The following is a 19,995-nucleotide window of genomic DNA, read 5'->3' on the forward strand; positions in this document are numbered from 1 at the left end:
GCCTGCTTCATAAAGCCAAACCGTGCGGGAACCCCTCACAGCTGACACCGACAACAACAACAATGGCCGATTGTGCTCCAGCTTCCTCTGTACCTCTTCGAAGACCAGATTCCCAGTAGGTAGCCGGTCTCTTCAGTGGACCACTGCTGCTTGTTAAGTTTCTCCATCGTTGTGTACAAACTGGATAAAACGCCGGTGTTGTGCCGTAGATTGAAGCCCTGTTCGCGGGGACACGCACAGGTCACGTCATCGTCACGTCTAGGGGTGTCACGGTGTGAAATTTTCGGCTCACGGTTATTGTGACCAAAATTACCACGGTTTACGATATTATCTCGGTAATTTTTTTTTTTTTTAGTGTTAACATTAAGGTGACCAGGTACCGATCCGAAGACCTCGAACAACAACGTTGTTCCCCAAACATCCACATCCAACCTGGAGATGAGAGTACATGGAAATAGGGGGCATTCAGCAATGGGTTAAAAAGTAGAGTGTTTATTACAATATAATGTTAAAAATAAAAAAAAACTCTATGAGAAGTGCAGGATTCAACAACGAGGTAAGGCAAAACTGGTTTTGAAGGAACATAACATAAAATGAAGTGCAGCCTGTGCAGATTTTACATTTTACTTGAACTAACTACTCAGAACAAAGATGAACCAGACTGTGTAAAATAACTTATCATAAATGCTGTCAATATTAAACATATTTAAAACGAATAAAAAAGGACTACAATATAATGTTAAAAATAAAAAAAAACTCTATGAGAAGTGCAGGATTCAACAACGACGTAAGGCAAAACTGGTTTTGAAGGAACATAACATAAAATGAAGTGCAGCCTGTGCAGATTTTACATTTTACTTGAACTAACTACTCAGAACAAAGATGAACCAGACTGTGTAAAATAACTTATCATAAATGCTGTCAATATTAAACATATTTAAAACGAATAAAAAAGGACTGTATACTAGTAACCAAATGCACATATTCAAGTATTTTGATGTATCTTTTTACACATTCACAATTACACATTCACAATTGTCAAATAACCTGGCGGTGATTCAGTTCTCTCACTTTAGGTTAAAGTGCAAAAAGGTTAGCATGTTAACCTTGTCTGCTTTCAGACAGTTCCTAAGTGGGGAAACAATATACCCACTTGTGCTGAAAACCCTCTCGGAAGGCACGCTGGTCGCCGGGATACACATCAGCTTTTTTGCCATCCTGGCAAGATGAGGCAACTCAGATGCGTGCCCTCTCCACCACACCAGTGGATCGTCCTCCGCTTGGATGGGTGGCAAAGACAGGTACACCCTGACCTCCTCCCTCACCTTATCCTCTGGGGTGGCTGGACCTGAAGCCTGCTCTTCTCGCTGCTGCCTTGCTGAAGTTATCTTTTTCAGCAGCCCACTGAGCCCAGCTAGGCTTTTCTGTTTTGCTGCTGCTGCTGCTAGAGTAGAGTAGTAGAGTATCATTTATTAATCCCGAGGGGGAAATTAAGGTGTCAAGTAACATACATACATAAATACAGAAGACATTACACACAAAACATTACACACCATTCCACATACACTCACCTGCTGCTGCTGTGGGGGTACTGCTGTAGGACTGTTCCTCTTCTGGCTCTTGTCTGATCTGTGGAGGTGCCAGATTCAGGGCCTCCTGAACACAGCTGTCCACAAAATCATCAACAGGGGCTTCTATAAAGCTGGTCTTGAAGCGAGGGTCAATGAAGCAGGCCATCTGCATCACCTCATTTACCTTGTTCCCGGTGTATCGTTTGGTAAGATCCTCCCTAATGGCCCGTTTCATGTTCTTCAGCAGGGCTGAATCCTGCTCACCCTCCTCGTCAAGGACATCCCCTGTAATGTGGTCCAGGACAGGCTTGATTGCAGACAAGGTCACACGTGTCTCGGAACAGAGTGCGTCTGTGAATGTGCTGAGAGGCTCAAGGAGCTGGCAGAGTTGCTCCAGAACCGAGATGTCAGTGTCTTTAGGCATCAGATGCCAAACCCCCCTCTCTGTGGCCAGTGCAGCACAGACTACCTGCTGCTGGCTGAGGAATCTTTCAACCATCTTGAATGTAGATCCCCATCTGGTGACCACATCATGAATAAGGGCCTTCTGGGGCAGGTTGAGGACCACTTTCTTTTCTCGGAGTGCTCGCTTTTTCTTCCAGCTCCGAGAGAATGCTTGGACGAGATGCCGACAGGCCTTCACTGCAGCGTCCACCCTCTGCATCCTCAGGGCCTTCGATATGGCCAGGTTTAAGTTGTGACCAAAGCATCCCAGCCACAGTTCGGTGTAATCTTCAAAGGCCTTGGCCATATTGGCAGCGTTGTCTGTTGTCACGGCGACTAGTTTGGTTTTGGGTATATCCCACTCTTCCAGCATGTTGTCAAAAAATTCTTCAATATTTTGGGCTGTGTGGTCATCTGGAAAAAAATGGCTCTCCAAGCAGTGGGAGGTCAGTTGCCATTCTGGGGTGATGAAGTGGACTGTGAAGCTGATGTACGGCTCTCCTCCCCCTCTTTCACTGGTCCAAAGATCCGTAGTAGCCGCAAAGTAGTCAGCCTGTGCCAAACTCTTCTTCACATCAGTCTTCACCGTGTTGTACATCTTCGGAATGGCCGTCTTCGAAAAGTAGTTCCTTGTTGGAACTTTGTAGTGAGGCACGGCAGTCTTCATTATCTTTAAGAAGCCCGGCCGCTCCACCATTTGGAAAGGCATCATGTCTTTTGCAATGGCAAATGCAATGGCTTCCGTTAGCTCGTCTGCATTTTTGGACCCAGGTGCATGAGCTGCTTGTTTTTGAAACACCTGTTGCAGGGTCTGGGTTCCTGATGGGGATGGCCTTGATGTTGCTCCACTCTATATATATATATATATATATATATATATATGTATATATATATATATATATATGTATATATATGTATATATATATGTATATATATAGAGAGAGAGAGAGAGAGAGAGAGAGAGAGAGAGAGAGAAAAACAGCCATTAAGTTACTATTCAACAATCATCAAGTTTGCGTATGAAGTCAAATACCTACATTAATTTATTACCTTAAAAGTGTAATGTTGATGCAGGTAAATGGTAAGTTTAGGTTATTAGGCAAGAAGCCAGTACTGTATGAGAACTAAGCTGTTTAGCGCCTTACAATGGCGTTTAGTAGTGCACTAGCTACCAACGAATAGAGCATGGCACCGCAGTAGGATGTATTTTAAAATGCTAGCAGTGGGCGTGCTTACACTGACATTTAATATCAAGGTTTAACATTTTAGACAATCGGGTATATCGTTGCATTATCCCTTGACCCAAAGTCAGAAGTAACTTAATCATTAATGTGTTTCACTGCACTATTTTCACTGTCTCATGGCATATCAAAGTTTAGCTATTCAACTTAGCTTAGAATGGCGTTTAGCGCCGATCTAAGAATGGTGAACACACGAGAGCAGGTGCATTTGCTAATGTAATGTAAATGATTATTATCAAGATTTAACATTATTGACAGTCGGATATAATTGTTACATTTCCCCTTTACCCGAAGGCAAAAGTTATTTCGAGCATTTCAGCTAAAACTATGTGTTAATATTAACAAATATACCTTGCACTGGCTGTGCAGCTGCGGGTGATGGTCTCGTAGATGAGTGAGCAAATTCGATGTGTTGCTCCCTTTCGCGGATACCTTCCGCCGGCATGTCCTGCACACGGGGGCACCGTCCTCCACCAGTTGCCCCTCGGAGTTTTTTAAATATCCAAAGTAGGACCACACTTCTGATCTTCTGCGCTTAGAAGGTGGAAAAATGGTACCATCGCGGCTTCCTTCTTCTGCTGCCATGCTTAAAGTGAGAGAGTGTGATAAAAGAACCTAGGACTAGTGGCGCCTGCGAACGTTCGAAAGTGTCACGTGTGTGGTGTAGAGCTCTAGTAACGCACATAGATAACATTATGTTTTGAAATGCAAAGTATTTAGCGCGGTAACAGTGTAATACAGTGTAACCGTGGGAGTATTAGGGAAATGAAAGCTCTCCCGGTGTAACGGTGTGCGGTAATTTAACCCACCGACATAACACCGTGTTTTGAAATTCAGAAGGTTATCTCACCGTCAAAATATTTTAGCGCGGTTACCGTCTACACCGGTAACCGTGACACCCCTAGTCACGTCATCGCGTGTATTGAGCGTTCGCCTAGTTTTGTAAGCGGAAAAACGAAAGAAATGATTTACTTACTCTAAAACGAAAGAAATTATTTACTTTCTCTATTTTGAATGATATATTTCCCATCAGATTAACTAGCAAGGTGCATACAATTGCGAGGTGGCTCGTTTTAAGGACACAATATTCGTATTAGAACCGTTTTTAAGTGTAGTCCCACTCCGTTGTTCCAACTTACAGAACAGACGATGAAAGGATAATATGTCATTTGTCAGTATAGTCCCATTTCTTGATAACCACGAATAGTAAGCAATGATATAACATATATAATATGATAATGTCAGACACTGTTATTTTCGATCAAGCCTAAAAGATAATTTGTTCAAACTGGCTTCACTCGTTTGAATTGCTCGTTTGAATGTAATTTTCCTCTGTGGTTTCCTACTCAACGATTGTTTGTATTGTAATGCCACTCATATTTGATTTTACATTTTATTTTAAGGTGACATTGAATGTTTTGAAAGGTGCCCTAAAAATAAAGTGTATTATTGATCTTATATCTGTGCCTCTATCACACTATTAATGTTCCTTTTTTCAGACTAGGTTCATCATGGTGTCCATAGGGAAGATCTGCACTGTTCTCTGTAACATGTTCAGCGGAGGAGGTATTTCTCCTGCCAGATATGGCCCCCCCCTGCAACTTTGTCCAGGATAGTCACAACGTCACCAAAATCACACTGGTGTTGCATGTTCCCCTCTAGTTTATGCTCACCAAAGCATTTTACTCTGGGCCCAGCAGGTACAAAACTAAAGAGGGGATTCCATATCCGGCAGTGTAGGTGCTAGAGCTGCCGGATTTTGAAGCGCCCCCTGTAGTTTTGGCCAGGATAGTCACAACGTCACCAAAATCACACTGGTGTTGCCTGTTCCCCTCTAGTTTATGCTCACCAAAGCATTTTACTCTGGGCCCAGAGATCAGACGCGAATTCGCTCCGACGGCGCAATTGAAGCGGTGGACGCGGCGCGAATCACGCGATTGAGGCGATTTGAACTGTGCCACGTCAAACGTGAGAGTTCAATTTTTTCAACTCGAGCGTCAAATTCACGTGACGCGTTCTCGCGGAAGCCAATCAGAGGTGAGGATCTCAACCTGCCGTCACTGACGTTCAACCAGAAAACATCAGCCATTAGCTGTTAGCAGTTAGCACACAGAGATCACAGCTCCTCATATCTGTTCAGAAACTGTACAAAAGTTAAACAAGTACAAACCACAGACTGTCTGTGTCATGGCGAATACAGTCGCTGGTTTATTTATGTCTGTAGGCCGTTGTTATGAGTGTGGAATGAGCATATACAACGTTAGCTTAGCCTGGTCGACCCAATCTCCATTCAGAAAACAAGCATTTTAAAAGGTTTTTCGCCTGCCGTCTTGTCTGCAGACTTTTCAAGCATTAATTTATGGTTTTTACTAACCGGTATCAGTATGTTGTTACGTCGGCATCATTTAGAAACGTGGATTACAATTTAATCACGGTAAATATGTTCATTTTGTTATAGTTGTAGCTCCCGAGCCAGCGCGTCTTGTTTGAATGATGCGAGTAAACACAGCTGGCAACCGCGGTGAAACTCGAGCGTTTAGAGCGATGCGATAGGAGCGATTAGAGCGAAGCGAATATTCGCATTGCGTCCGGTGTGAACGCAACATAAGGCTATCGCTATTGGGTTAAGGGGCGAAGCATGATGTAGTCTGCGCCCCACTGGGTCCGCCCGGTACTAGAAGCACAGACACACCTGCTCAGATAATAACCCATGCCTATTGCGCCATGCGTAATGGCGCATTACCGTCCCTGGAATATAGCATAACATGAATATTTTCCATGAGGGGACGAAGGCTGGGAACAATACATACCTGCCGCTGTGAGAAGTAGAGACGAAGGTCATACTTTGCCCAGTGACAAAAAGAGGGGGAACAGCAGCTCTCTGCGTGCAGACAGGCAGGAGAGCGCACAGCTGGATCCCTGACGTCCCTCACTCTGACAAGACACTCCGTACAGGGTGTGTCAGAGAGGAATTGGAGACATCCCTCAAATACAATTGAATAAATGAACAGGGGGAAGACCAAGATGCAGCAGTGCAAATGTCTTCCACTGACATTCCTCCGTGCAAAGCCGTGGAGGAGGACATTCCTCTGGTGGAGTGCGCATTGATGTTCTCCGGGGGATCCACCCAAGAGGAGACATATCCCTGTGACACAGCTTCACACAGCTAGTGTGACAGCCGTTGTGCAGACAGAGGCTGCCTGATCGAGCGCTCTCTATAATGCACAAACAGGCGCTGAGAATGGCGCAAGGCAGCCGTGCGCGCCACTAGCAGGACAGCGCGCGCACAGGACAGAGGAGATGAGACGGCTTCTTCCTCCGACCTGTGAGGAGGGGGAAAGAAGCCTTCCAAGGTGATCACTCTCGACTCTAAAAGAGCTTGTGATGACCTTTGGCATAAAAGCCGGGTTAGGGCGTAAAACAGCTGAACTGCCATCTCCTTGGATCCGGAGGAATGACGGAGCCACAGAGAGAGCAGACAAATCACTCACCCTTTTCGAATACTACTTTGATTGACAACAGTTTAAGGGGAACCTGGTCTAAAGGTTCAAATGGGGCTTTGCTTAGTGCGCGTAATGACCCCTACACACGGCGTCGTGCGTTGCCGCTTCAACGCTTCTGCCAATTCACTTTGAATGGGGGGATGTCACGATTCGCCGAACTGCATTGTGGGAGCAAAGCGTAGCTTCTCTCGCGGTGCTCGCTGCAAAAGTAGAGCAATGTTCTACTTTTGGCGCCTCAATGGAGGCGTCAGCCAATCGAATCATATGCCAGTCCAAGCTCTAGCCCAGGGGTCGGCAACCCGCGGCCCTCGGGCCGCATGCGGCCCTTTAAGCCCTCTGCTCTGGCTCCCTTGAGTTTAGACAAAAATAAGAAGGAAATAAAATAAAAGTATTTGTAGGACTATTTATATTTTGTTGCATGGTTGAAAATGTTTCGTATCTTGTATTTTGAGGTGATACTGTGACACATAAATAAAAAACAAAACGGTTTTAATTAGGTCAACTAAAATATGCGTCACATCCTGCTACGGTCCCGCGCGAGCGCCTTTTCTTGGAGGCGAATAACCTGACCCCCGGCTCGATGAGCGAACTATGGATAAATCACAGAAAAGTACCGGAGGAACACAGGATTTAATTCTGTGCGGACAGAGTTATATGCTTTCACAGCAAACGATGCTGGTTTACCGGTATGTTTGATATGTGGAGAGAAGTTGTCAAAGGTGCTGCAGCCTTTACGTGTCGAGGAACAACACGGGAGAGGAAGACAGCTGACGATCTTCAGTCATAATTCAATGGGGTATGTCATTTATTTCAGAAAACAGTTTTTGTTGTATTCCATGGAATGCTCTTAACGTCCCGATAGCAATGAATATATTAAATGCTTTGACAATAAATACATAAACAAATTAATCTGTGGAAGCCGTAGCGCTGTAAAAAGCACGACCAATCATTTTAGCCGGCCGGGCTAAAATGATTGGATGGCCTACCTGCCTGTCAGCCTTCCATCACAAACTTATCTCGTGCCCTCATTGGTCATGTGCGCGTTCGTGTGTGTTGGAGGAGGGACTCTGTGAGAAAGTCTGAAGGAAGAGGCATATTTGTTCCGGTTGTGTATTTTCAAATTCTAGCGCACTCGAGCTGGTTTCTCCATTCTTACCTACCCTACCTTTAACTCTTTTTAGGGTGCAGCTATATGTTTTATTTATTTCAAAGTGGGCCCATTTTAATAATATTTTTTTTTCCTTCAAATGTGCAGATGACTCCTCAAGTGCTGTGTTTAATTTATTTTAAAGTAGGCCTGTGTATTATTTCTAATTCTCCTTATAGGAGTTCTTTGTTTCTTGTTATAGGTTAACAGTTTTATATAATGTAATAAATAGCCTAATAAATGCAAAAAAAAAATAGTTTTTGTCTGATATAACAATAAATACAACTTTATTAGCTATCAAGCTATGAAATATGTTTTGCGGCTTCAGACAAAAAAATGTTTGGGAAAAAGGAGCAAAATGGCTCTTTTGGTCAAAAAGGTTGCAGACCCCTGCTCTAGCCAATCAAACCGCGTGCTTGTGTGTCTGGGGCGGGAGATTCATGTGATTGGTTGTTGGCCGAGTTTCAGCCCCCCCCCGCCGGCAAGCGACAACCAAGCGGCAAACTCTGGGGAAGAGCCGGGACGCCAATACGGAAGTTCTACATAGTGCAGTCCATATATTGGCCGATAGGCGATGACTGCAGAATGGAGCAATTTCCATAGACCCCCGTGTTAAAATGCCCAATTTTACAGCAGAAAAAAACATGTTTCTACCCCTGGCTCCATACATTTTATTATCGATATAGTTAGATTCCACCTTCATGATTATGGATCTGTGAGTGAATTGTTTTCTAACACGACCCTTTTATTTATATTAGGTCTTAAAGTTTTTGCATAAATTAGGGCGTGATCACATTGAGTGACTGCTCTGTCAAGTGACTGCTACTGCTAGCTTCTTGTCTCTCTGCTAGCTGCTCCGTGAAGCTAGCTACAGGGACTCTGCCTGTTCAGCTCAGCCAGGAAACACAACTTGAAGCCTGCCGTGGTTATTTGTTCTTCATGCTTATATATCGGGCTATTGTGACTCGCTCTGCGGTTAAAACAGACGGTGCATGAATGCGGTTTTGCGGTAAGTGAAATTCGAGTGCTTTATTTATTTGTTAATGATTTTAATCGACGTAATGAATGTTAAGCGAGTGGTAGCTACATCGGTGCTAACGATGCTAATCGTAGCCTCCAAGTTAAAATCATAGACTGTATATATAAAGGTTAAAACGAAATAGAGAAGTGTTAAGTGTAAAGTGGGATAATACTATTGAACAAACAGCTTCTTTTTGAGGTTGATAAAATAGGGTCATCCTTGTAACTTAGAGAGATATTTTATTATGTAGGTAGGAACTGTATGCATCACTAAGGTTAATTTAAATTGGCTATGCTCAAGTATGTAGACAAGCTAATGTTGAAGTAGTAGTGTATGTGAAATCAACCTCACAATAAGATGTGTGTATATATTACAATTATTAATGTCATATTTCAAGATGATTACTTAGATATTACAATATGGTTGGTTGAGCTGGAGTTCATTATTGAGCTTACACGTTAACGTCAGTCATCTGAAGAACGAACCCAAACCTTGTTGTTTTTATGAATTGCATTACCAAATGGGTATCAAATAAACAGTAAGCATTGGTAACACAACTTCCAAAGTTACAGTAAAATAAAAAGGACCCTGACTCGGACAATACACAATCCAACATGTTCAACAGAAGAGAATAATTTATATTGTTTGTACACATGGTACTTTACATATATATCTGTTTGTTTAAGCTGTCCAGGTGATTCAGACAGGCGGGACCAGAGAGTGAGAGACAGAACTGGACTCCTCACAGCAGTGAACTTCAGCTCAGGTACAAAGACTCTTTTTTTCATACTGTACAAAGAATCAAGAAAGATATTGGTTTAAATAAATGAAGTATTGACTTTAATACACTGATATACATTCCATTAACCAATACTAGATCACCTACACACCAGTGAAGTTGAGGGTTTTTTCTGTTATTATTTATAGTTTTGCTGAGTAGTTTCATGTCCGCTTACCTTAGAAACGTAAAATGCCACGGCGGTGTGCAGATGGGGAGCATGTTAGCTTAGCTTGGTAGCTTCAGCTAGCTCTGGAACTTTCAGCTCGGTGGCAGCAGGTCCCGCCTCTTTGCCCTTATTTGGAGCAGGCTGGAGAAGGCGGGAGTTGAACTCTGACGTCACTGTCGAGCCGTTAGTGGCCGACTCCGCCTACTAAGGGCTTCTCGGCAACTCTGCAGAATCCTATGGGTGAGGTCACGGACCCTACGTCCATTTATATATACAGTCTATGGCGACAACGCACGCCGCCGTGTGTAGGGGCCGTAACACCAAAGCCAAATCCCACTGAGGCGCCAGTGCGTGTGACACAGGTCTGAGTCTCCGTACTCCTCGCATAACACGGCTGCTGCGCTCTGCGAGCCCCTCTGTTCAATTCGCTGGGAATATACATTGCACTGATGAGAGCAACGTGTGTGCGCGCCCAGAACAGCAGCCGCCTGGCTGCGTTCAGAAGCTGCGCAGATCGTACTCCTCCCTGGTGATTGAGGTAAGCTGCTGGCCTGTTGTCTGTGCAAATCAACACATGTTTGATTGTACAGCAACGGGGCGACCCCCCCCCTTTTTTTTCCGAGATTTAGAAAAGTAGCGGAGTGAAAAGACCGCGCAAGACACTGTTCCTGGGATGACAGGAGTGTTTCTTGTATCCCATGGAACTGCTGGGGGGAGAGGCTTCTCTGTGATGTGCCGTAATGGTCGTCATGGTGACGAACCACCCCATCGCCGCCGCTGCACGTGAGGCAAAAGGGCTGCGAAGGAATTTCCACACGCTGCATTTCACTCCGTCTCTCATCATGAGGCGCGTACACGCCCAGGGGATGAGAGGTGTGTGCATGCTGTCCACACGAGGCGTTATAACGGTGCTTGTGTGTTATTATGAACGTGTGTAGGAGGTATCTGGGACAGAGGAATGCCGCGAGCTCTGCAGTTTATAAACCAATAGGTTAAAAACAGCAGGCTTCTGCAGCGAATGAACCACCTCTCGAGTCCCCCTGTTGGAAGGGATCCAGGGCCAGGGGTATCATCACGTGACTAGCTGACGCCAACGCCGAGCAGCTGCGTCACGGTGAGGGCTGTGTGGCTTGTGACACGCCGAAGGAGAGCTTTCAGTTCCTCCACTTGCTGCCGCGAGAGCCGCGCTCTCATGCTGGCTGAGTTTAATTCCACTCCCAGATAAACGATTGTGTGAGAGGTAAGAGGAGAGCTCTTCTTCCCATTTATTATGAAACCCAGGCTTTGGCAGATGCGATACGAGATGTACCGTCTGTAAAGCGACTTCCTCCCTGGAGCGAGCCAGCAAATAACAGGTCGTCCAGAGAAAACCACACTCTCATCCATCCTCTGTGTAGTGGCTCCAGACTTCTCTTCCCAAAAAATGCGAGGAGCCAGGAAATATCCGAACGGCAAACTATTGTCTGGTCTGATATTCCCTGAAATGAGAAAACGCAGGAATTTCCTGTGTTTTGGGATGATGGGTACGTGGAAGTATGCATCCTTCAGGTGGAAGTGAACCAGTCGTCCTGGTGAACACATTCCAGCACCTGTTTGATTGTCAGCATGTGGAATACTGACAGATCGAGGATGTCTCATTCCCCCTGTCTTTTTCGGGATTAGAAAAATAACGGGAGTGAAAACCCCTGATTTTCCTCCCTTTGAGGAACCCTGGAAATATCCTCTTTCAACAGGAGTTCCAGCAGCTCTGAATGGAGCACAAGACTGTTCCTGGGATAACAGGAGTGTTTCCTGTATCCCATTGAACTGTGGGGGGGGAGACGACTGCAGGGTGTACCCTCTGCTGATCAGCCTGCTCATCCATCTGTCCATCAGACACACGCGCTGCCACTCTGAGAGCGGGCGCACATGCTCGAGATGTTCTGTGGTCGTCATGGCGACGAGCCATGCCAGGGAGCCTCCACACGCTCCGTTTCACTCCGACTCTCATCATGAGGCGTGTACACGCTCAGGGGATGGATGGAGGTGTGTGCAGTGCTGCCCACATGAGGCGTTATAACGGCGCTCATGGGTTTATTATGACCGTGTGTAGGAGGCGTATCTCGGACAGAGGAATGCCGCGAGCTCTGCAGGTTATTAACAGAGGTTAAAACCGGCAGGCTTCTGCAGCGAGCCCTGCTGTCTACTTAATCAACAGATTAGTGACAGCCGGCTTAATTAGCTAGCTCTGCAGTTAATTAACCGATAGGTTAAAACCAGCAGGCTTCTGCAGCAAGCCCTGACGCCGTGGTGCTGCGGGCGCTGCCGCTGGGGGCACTCAGCCTGGAATACTGCTCATTCCCCCGTTCTGGCTTCTCTGTGATGTGCTGTAATGATCGTCATGGTGACGAGCCACGCCATTGACCTCCCCGCCACTGCCCGTGAGGCGAAAGGGCTGCGAGGAAGCCTCCACACGCTGTGTTTCACTCCGGCTGTCATCATGAGGTGTGTACACGCTCAGGGGATGAGTGGAGGTGTGTGCAGTGCTGTCCACATGTGGCGTTATAACGGCGCTCATGGGTTATTATGACTGTGTGTAGGAGGCGTATCTCGGACAGGGGAATGCCGCGAGCTCTGCAGGTTATTAAACGATAGGTTAAAACCGGCATGCTTCTGCAGGGAGCCCTGCTGTCTACTTAATCAACAGATTAGCGGCAACCGGTTTAATTACCGGCTCTGCTTCCTCTGAGGCTTTCGCGGAGCAGACCAGGAGCGGGGTAGCCTCACTCCCCTTTGACTCGCCGCCGGGAGACCCTGTCTCTGGGGTGGCGGGGGAGCGGAGACGTGGGACGGAGCCCCTGCAGCCACCAAAGGGCGAGTCTGACGCCGAGGCGGTTGCTGTGGGCGTCTCTCCGCTTGCGGCCTCCTGTGGCCGGCGTAGACGCCGCGGCTGCTGCGGGTGCCGCTGTGGGCGCTCAGCAGGCTGGAGCCAGCTGACATGCTGGCGTATGCCGTCCGCCTGTTCCGCGGCCGTCTTCATGGACTCCACCATGGCGTGGAACTGGGGTCCGAACAGCCCGTCCGGGCTGATTGAAGCGTCCAGTAGCACTTTTCTGGCCGTCTCCGTAACAGACGCCTGCTGCAGCCAGAGGTGGCGCTGGATCTGTGTCACCCACGCGTAAATCCTCGCCTGGGAGACAGCGACGGACGCGCACAGAGTGAGCGCCGTGCTGGCCGCCTTGCTGATTTCCTCTGCCTCGGTGGTGGACCGCTCTACCAGTGTCACCACCGAGTTGGATAGCAGCGCAATGTTATTCGCCGCCGCCTGAAAGTCACACTGGTGCACCCGGTCGGCCTGGCGGGCGACATACTGGTCTCTGGCGGAGCTCAACGTAGGGTGAACCCCTCCACCTTGGTGAGGGGGAACAAATGTGGCCACCGGAGCCTTCAGGGTCCTCGGGTTCGCTGCCGTCCCCTCCTGGAACCTCCTGATGGCCGGGAAGCGTGGCCAGATCGGGTCACTCCTGACTGTCTGCGGCCGCCTTGCGTATGATATCCGGCAGTTCCCCTAGGATGCCACCTATTGCCGGTAGCGCTGTGGTGACGGAGAGGGGGAAAGCATGTTCGGCCGCCAAGCTGGCACCCTGCTCCGGCTCTGTCTCCCCCGTCCGGGGGAGAGGAGGGAAGGGAGAACCGAACGGTGAACCGTGGAGGGAGGCGGGGCAGGAGTTGTCGGACTCCTGCCCGGAACTCGGCCCCCGTCCGCTGGCTCGTAAGCCTGGACGGGCCAATCGTCCTCCTCGGCCGCAGCAGAAAGAGCGTCCGCTCTCCGCTTCCTGTCGACCGAGGGGAGACGGGCGCAGTGTGTGCAAGCTACCTGATGGTTTAGAGCCGCGTACGCGTGCTCTGACCCCAGGCAGGATTCACATACTGCTTTTATCTGTGCTGGTAATAACTCATTATGAACCCAGAGCCACATGAGGAACAATCTCTCACACAATTGTTACTCATGTTTACTCTGCAATTGAAGTGTTTCAGTGCTGCGCGTGTGTGCAGGGGGATTACCCAATAGCGATAGCCTTAGAGGGCGAAGCCATATACGAAATAAAACCACACAACATTCACCATGTTTTCATTGACACGCATGCACGCACACACTCAAACACACACACTCATAGAGGGGGAGAGGCGGGGGGGGGGGGGGGGGGGTTGGAATACACGTGAACTTTCGCGGAGTGCGCAAGACAGAAGGTGCTTAGTGTGCAAGTGAAGCAGCAGCTGAGGAGTGAGGAAGACTGTCCACAGATTCCAGAAGGACTGAATGCAGCACTGCTGGTGAGTCTTGACATTTTAAATAAACTTTGTGATTCGACAACAAGCTGTATTTATCTTGTAAAGCAGCAGCCTAACTTTCATAATGAGATTGCCACTACAAACTGTTTCTCTTTTTACTGTAATCAGTAAACTAATCTAAATGTTACACTATACAAATAATCTTACCTTTACTTTTGGGTCACCTCAATATCAACTGCAATGCAAATAATAACAAAAGAAAGAAATATCAATAAAGTGACTTTCTTAACATCCTATTGTCTTCGTTTCCCCCCCCCCTTACTTTGGTGTTCGCTGTCAAATTTGACCGGTCCTGTTTTAACTGCTACATTAACACAAAAACCATTAATCATCACCAAATTTCATTTAACACCCTTTCAAACGGCAAATATTGTATCAGACTTCTGGTATACATGAAAAACTGCAGTAAATATACAAAGAATAGACACCGATCATGTATTGGGTGTGCCAGGTGTGATTCACATGGGGGGGATTGGGCACATAAGGGGGACGGGACACCTCTAGTGTGTGTGTGTGTGTGTGTGTGTGTGTGTGTGTGTGTGTGTGTGTGTGTGTGTGTGTGTGTGTGTGTGTGTGTGTGTGTGTGTGTGTGTGTGTGTGTGTGTGTGTGTGTGTGTGTGTGTGTGTGTGTGTGTGTGTGTGTGTGTGTGTGTGTGTGTGTGTGTGTGTGTGTGTGTGTGTGTGTGTGTGTGTGTGTGTGTGTGTGTGTGTGTGTGTGTGTGTGTGTGTGCGTTGAGACTGGTTAGGTGTTTTAATCTGTAAGCATTTGCATTGTAAAACTGTGTTGTTGTAACCCATTGTTCTTCAATTTAAAATGTATTTTAACATTATAATCCTGGTAGTAATCCCCATTTAACATAACAATGATCAGTAATCCGATTATGTTAGGCAATACAGTTACCTTTTGTATGAGCATTTCACCTGTTTTAGCTCTCAAAAATGCATGTAAACATTACATAACAATGTGTTTATGATATCCTCCTGCTGCTCAAAGTTGAATTGCCTCTAATTCACTCTGACAGATAAACCAAACATCCGGATCCACCAAACTACAGTAAGGCAGAGGGAATCAAAGTAAAATAATGGAAGAACAATCTGCAGGCTTCGTCCTGGCTGACTACGCAGTCTTCGCTGCCATGTTGTTTGTCTCTATGGGCATCGGACTCTTTCAGGCCCTGAAGAAGGGGTCAGGGGAAGCCACTGCTGATGACTTCTTCATGGGGGGTCGGAGCATGCCGGCAGTGCCCGTCGGTCTGTCGCTCTGTGCCAGTTTTATGTCAGCAGTCCAGGTTCTGGGTGTTCCCGCAGAGGCTTCTCGCTATGGCTTTAAATTCCTCTACATGTGCCTGGGACAGAGCATCAACTCCGTGCTGACAGCTTACCTCTTCTTGCCAGTTTTCTTTCGACTGGGCATCACCAGCACCAATCAGGTTCCAGTTATTACCCCATTCATTGTCATTAAATGCACAGGGACAACATGTAGACCAAGATCAAAATAGTTAATGTGACCTGTTTGCAAAGATGTAAAGATTTTAATACTTTTTTATTAAGAAATATTATATTTATTTTTGGTGTTAGTATTTCAAGGTTTTTGGACCAAGCAATATAAAAAGCAGGTGCCTAAAGGGAATTATTTGTTATAAAACATTTCTATATTAGCTTTTTAAAATAATCAGCACCATAATATTAAGTATTATATATGTTTTTAATATCCAAAGTATTACAAACTATTTCTAACAAGCCATCGTGAAGAAAGAGGGTCAGGATTTCTGTCCCAATGTTGAAATGCACCTGCGGGCGGGTCTGATGTGTGGGATGAATATAAGAGGTGAGGAAGGATGAGAGAAGATACTCTGTTGTGTTGTAACTCCAGCTGTCTGTCTTTCAAAGTATCTGAAGATGAGATTTGGTCGAGGGATGCAGCTGTTAGGAAGTGTCCAGTTTCTGCTGGCGACGGTAAGAAAGACATCACTGTGTTTGCTGTGTTTTTAACCAAGCATAACCTATCAAACTGTGTCAAAGTGTTTGCTTATGTCATTATGTCTCCTTTTTCCCAGCTGCTTTACACAGGGATTGTCATCTATGCACCCGCTTTGATCCTCAACCAAGGTAGGAGAGATCACCTGATGCCCCTGTCTGTATGCATTAATGGGATTTGTACAATTAAATTACACAAAAAAACGTACACCTTGACATGTAAACCTGTGGTAAAATAAACAGCTAACTAATACGTTTTGATCACTGGTTATAATCAAGAAATGTTATACACATTATACTGAAATGGGCCCTTCGGCTAAATGGATACATTTACTTTTGGTATTTTAAGTATATTTTGATGCCATTATAAATAATACTGATTCAAATGAGGTGACGATAAGTTTGCTCATCGAAATGACTATTTTCCCAGTGTAATTGCTAATCAACAACCACACCAAAGTTTGAACCTTTTTATATGTTCATCCAAATGTTGAGCATATTGGTTTCAATGTTTAAAAACTGTTTTTTTAAAGAACTTTCAAATTCACACATTTTTAAATATTTGATTACAAATATTCAGTTATCAGAGTGAAGGCTGTTCAAACACTGTTAGTGATAGTCATTTTCTATAGGCTTCAAAAAAGCTGGTACATTGAAGTGATATTCCACATTAAAACTTTGCCACTGTTTTGTTATTTTTAGCTACTGGACTCAATCTGTGGGTGTCTCTGTTTTCTACTGGGATCATTTGCACCCTGTACACAACAATGGTAAGGAAATATCTATTTTCCATCTGATCAAATGTGCATATCACTTAGAGGAGTTGGTTTGGCAGGACTGGTTTCTGTCAAGACCAAATGTGGACATTTTATCTTCATTTTGAGGGAAAACTAGGCCAGGGTCCAGGGCCGGCCCTTGGCATAGGCAGTATAGGCGAACATTGGGGAAAAAAAAAAAAAAAAAGTTAGAAATGAAAAAATTAGAAATACAATTTTTTTTTTACATTTCATAACAAAACTATTTCCCGATTTTGGATCAACAAAGTACATCTTATAATCTTATACTAACAGAACTACGCCTATATTGCGTACAGCGCCCATAAACTATGGCGCACCCCACCCCCCCCAAATCAAGTTGAACTGCCCCAGCCCCAGTAAAAACCACAGGTTTATGTGAAATAGTTCTTTTTTTGAAATAATGGTTTTAGTCTGCAATTATAGGTTTTAATTTTGTATTTGTGTTAATTTAAAATAAATCAAACTCCCAAAAAACGTATACAGCTTCTGTGTGCTTTTATTAACATTGGAATTTACTGTGTAAGCGGCCGCAGGGGGGGAGCTTTAGAGAGCTCTCTCCTGAAAGACTGAGAGGCTCTGATAACCTCAGCTCAGTGAGGTAAACGCACACCTTTATATGATCATTATAGTTTAAAAAAATAAGAGAATAGATGAAAAACAGGTATAACATTTATGACAGTAAAAAAAAGTTGTTATTAATAAACAAGAATACAGTTTGAAAGGGGAGTGATTTGTAAAATATCCATAAAGAAAAAGAAAATCTGTTTACAGTTCTTCATATGGGTGTTGAGAGAGGTATCCATAGATCTCCTAATGTTGCTCTCAAAGTGCACCAGATTGATGCTTTTAACTTTAATATTAAAAAATAATAATCTTCCCGGGGGAGCATGCCCCCGGACCCCCCTAGAGGAGGTTAGGTCCACCCCCCACTTAAATCATGTTCACATGGATAGGACAGGGTTTCCGTTAGCCGGTAATTAGCTGGTAAAATGTAATAAAAACCAATAAATTCAAAACCTGCCAGTCAAAATGTCCGATGCTCCGATCGATTGGCCACCGATCATTATCGGCCCATATTCACTCTTAATAGTTTAATCTGTGTTCTCTATAAAGGCCGATCAGGAGAGCTGGATCTGATTGATATGGACATAAACGTGAGTGAAGTGTAACCGGACGCGAGAGAGAGATCAGATCAGCTGCTGCATAATCACCTGAAGCCCCGCCCACTGTTTAGCGCGCTGCATGAGAAACTGACGGGCTGTCAGGAGAGAGAGGGAGGGAGAGAGGAAAAGAGAGGATGCGTTTCTCCTGTGTTATTATTCAAAGTTAATTTAAACGTTTGAATAATTTACTTCATCTACTACAAGTAGTTTCTTTGAATGTAATAGTTTGTTGTTTGTGGAATCGTTTATTGAAATCCCGCCAAATTATGTGTGACGTATTCCAGATCCCAGCATCTGCATGCAAACGCACAATGGCGCACACAGCTGCAAGCTCAGACAGCAATGACAGTTTAATTTTGAACGTGTCTGAGAGCTCATATGAGGCTGAAGGATCGGAAAGTGATAGTCATGACATCGTAGACGATGCCCTACAGATTCTACAGATTCTAACCATATGCCTCTGAGTCTGAATCGGATGAAACGAACTCCGAGTCGTAATACGAGAGATAATACGGTCATGTAGCCAGTGGCGGACCGGGAGGGGGGCGCCAGCTAAAATCTTGCCTAGGGCATAAAATTGGTCAGGGCCGGCCCTGCCTAGGGGCTTGGTGTAATCACCAAGTGGGAATGGGAGGTGCATTGAGTTAGTTGCAATCTGCAAACTCCATGCCATTAATTGGACCTTCAATGCTAGAACATCAAAAACAGCAAAAACTTTAGACCAAAATCAGAACTCAAGAGTGCAAAACACTTTTAAATTAGACATCCAATTTTACCCTACTTACTCTTCTATGGAGCAAACTCACAACAAAATGTAAGGGTGTTCTGCATAGTATATGCAAATGAACCTCTTGAATTAACTGCGTCATTGTTTGTAACCAATGACTTAGCACACTTAACTTAGCAGACAGGCTATTGAAACTAGCTAGCACTAAAAGGCATCTGTTTAGCTTTCCAGTCAGGGCCGTCCCTGGCCAACATGAGACCCCACACAAAGTTATATGATGAGGCCCTCTGTTTCGCGAGCGTCGATGGGGGACGGGGGGCTAGTGGATCCTCGTAGCGGCAAAACCGTGCCGCGCCACACTAATTGCGCCGCACAAGCGCATAGTGCGCCGCATTTTCGGCTCAGTTGAGTCACTGTGAGGCTGACCGTTGAGCGGCCCGACCAAGCAAGGAGGCAGAGGCAGAGAATTAAAATATAACCCGGTGTGGGCATTTATTCATCGCTGTGGTACGTGACACATCCTCAATATTGCTGCCCAGGTGAACACAGTCACCAGCCACAAGGATCTCACCCACACTACCTTTCCACTGACAGGGAAAACAGAGCCTAAATACACACACTAATTAACCCAACAAGACACAGGTGAGGGGGGAGGAGACAACACAGGGCACCAGGTGCACACAATCAACGGCAACAGATATGGGGAAAGGGAACACTTTTCAAAATAAAACACATGTGCAATATACAAAGCCCGAAGCCGTCAGTCCACAGTGACGAAGCCATCTTCGTCACAGGCACCCTCCGCAAGATGAGGCCCCCTCCGCAAGGTGAGGCCCCACGCAGTCTGCATGATCGGCCTGTAGGGAGGGACGGCCCTGTTTCTAGTCACATAAACTAGCCAGATTTTTGGACGTTTGTTCATAGGATTTCATCAAATGTATATCTTCTGATAGCCAGCCAAGCAGATGGGTCGATTGGATGGCTAACTAGCTAATAAGCATGACTAAAACACAAAGTCTGACGGCTCTTTGATAAAATGATTCACTAGTTAAAAACGGTTAACCTTTTTTGATAACTATTTAGCTGAACAAAGCTGAGTATTTCAATATTTACAGCTAACAGTAT

At 45.5% G+C, this 19,995-nt stretch overlaps 2 protein-coding genes across 6 annotated transcripts in view; one reads left to right on the forward strand and one right to left on the reverse strand.

The window, feature by feature from the left end:
• The window catches only part of slc5a5 (solute carrier family 5 member 5), a 35,138-nt gene that overhangs the window by 4,409 nt on the left and 10,734 nt on the right, over positions 1-19,995 (forward strand). For 3 of the 4 annotated variants that reach the window (XR_013801570.1, XM_079644231.1, XM_079644233.1), the window contains exons 1-5: positions 14,063-14,188; positions 15,229-15,636; positions 16,097-16,162; positions 16,264-16,315; positions 16,886-16,953. Coding sequence is in view for 3 of the 4 variants with exons in the window: in XM_079644231.1 (XP_079500357.1) it covers positions 15,289-15,636; positions 16,097-16,162; positions 16,264-16,315; positions 16,886-16,953 (534 nt within the window). In the remaining variant the exon portion in view is untranslated. Of the gene's footprint in view, positions 1-9,613; positions 9,694-14,062; positions 14,189-15,228; positions 15,637-16,096; positions 16,163-16,263; positions 16,316-16,885; positions 16,954-19,995 lie in introns of those variants that run through there. The other variant, XM_079644232.1, reaches the window with a different exon arrangement.
• On the reverse strand, positions 293-2,022 carry LOC307015616 (E3 SUMO-protein ligase ZBED1-like). Of its 2 annotated transcripts, none has more exons than XM_079644343.1 (2): positions 1,572-2,022; positions 293-1,441 (listed from the first exon to the last, which is right to left on the reverse strand). In XM_079644343.1, exons 1-2 carry the CDS (start codon positions 1,993-1,995, stop codon positions 1,068-1,070), a joined length of 798 nt encoding a protein of 265 aa, XP_079500469.1. In that variant the 5' UTR covers positions 1,996-2,022; the 3' UTR covers positions 293-1,067. The 2 variants fall into 2 exon arrangements, with proteins under 2 accessions (XP_079500469.1, XP_079500468.1); XM_079644342.1 differs by having other exon boundaries at positions 293-1,444.

The sequence above is a fragment of the Notothenia rossii genome (assembly GCF_949606895.1).
Source record: "Notothenia rossii genome assembly, chromosome: 1".
NCBI lineage: Eukaryota > Metazoa > Chordata > Actinopteri > Perciformes > Nototheniidae > Notothenia > Notothenia rossii.

Bases quoted from the DNA above. Each gene is read 5' to 3' on its own strand.
- LOC307015616 (XM_079644342.1), bottom strand. From the start codon at position 1,995: ATGCCTAAAGACACTGACATCTCGGTTCTGGAGCAACTCTGCCAGCTC. The intron at 1,445-1,571 runs GTGAGTGTATGT...ACTCTACTCTAG, and splicing joins TACCCCCACAGCAGCAGCAG to CAGCAGCAGCAGCAAAACAG.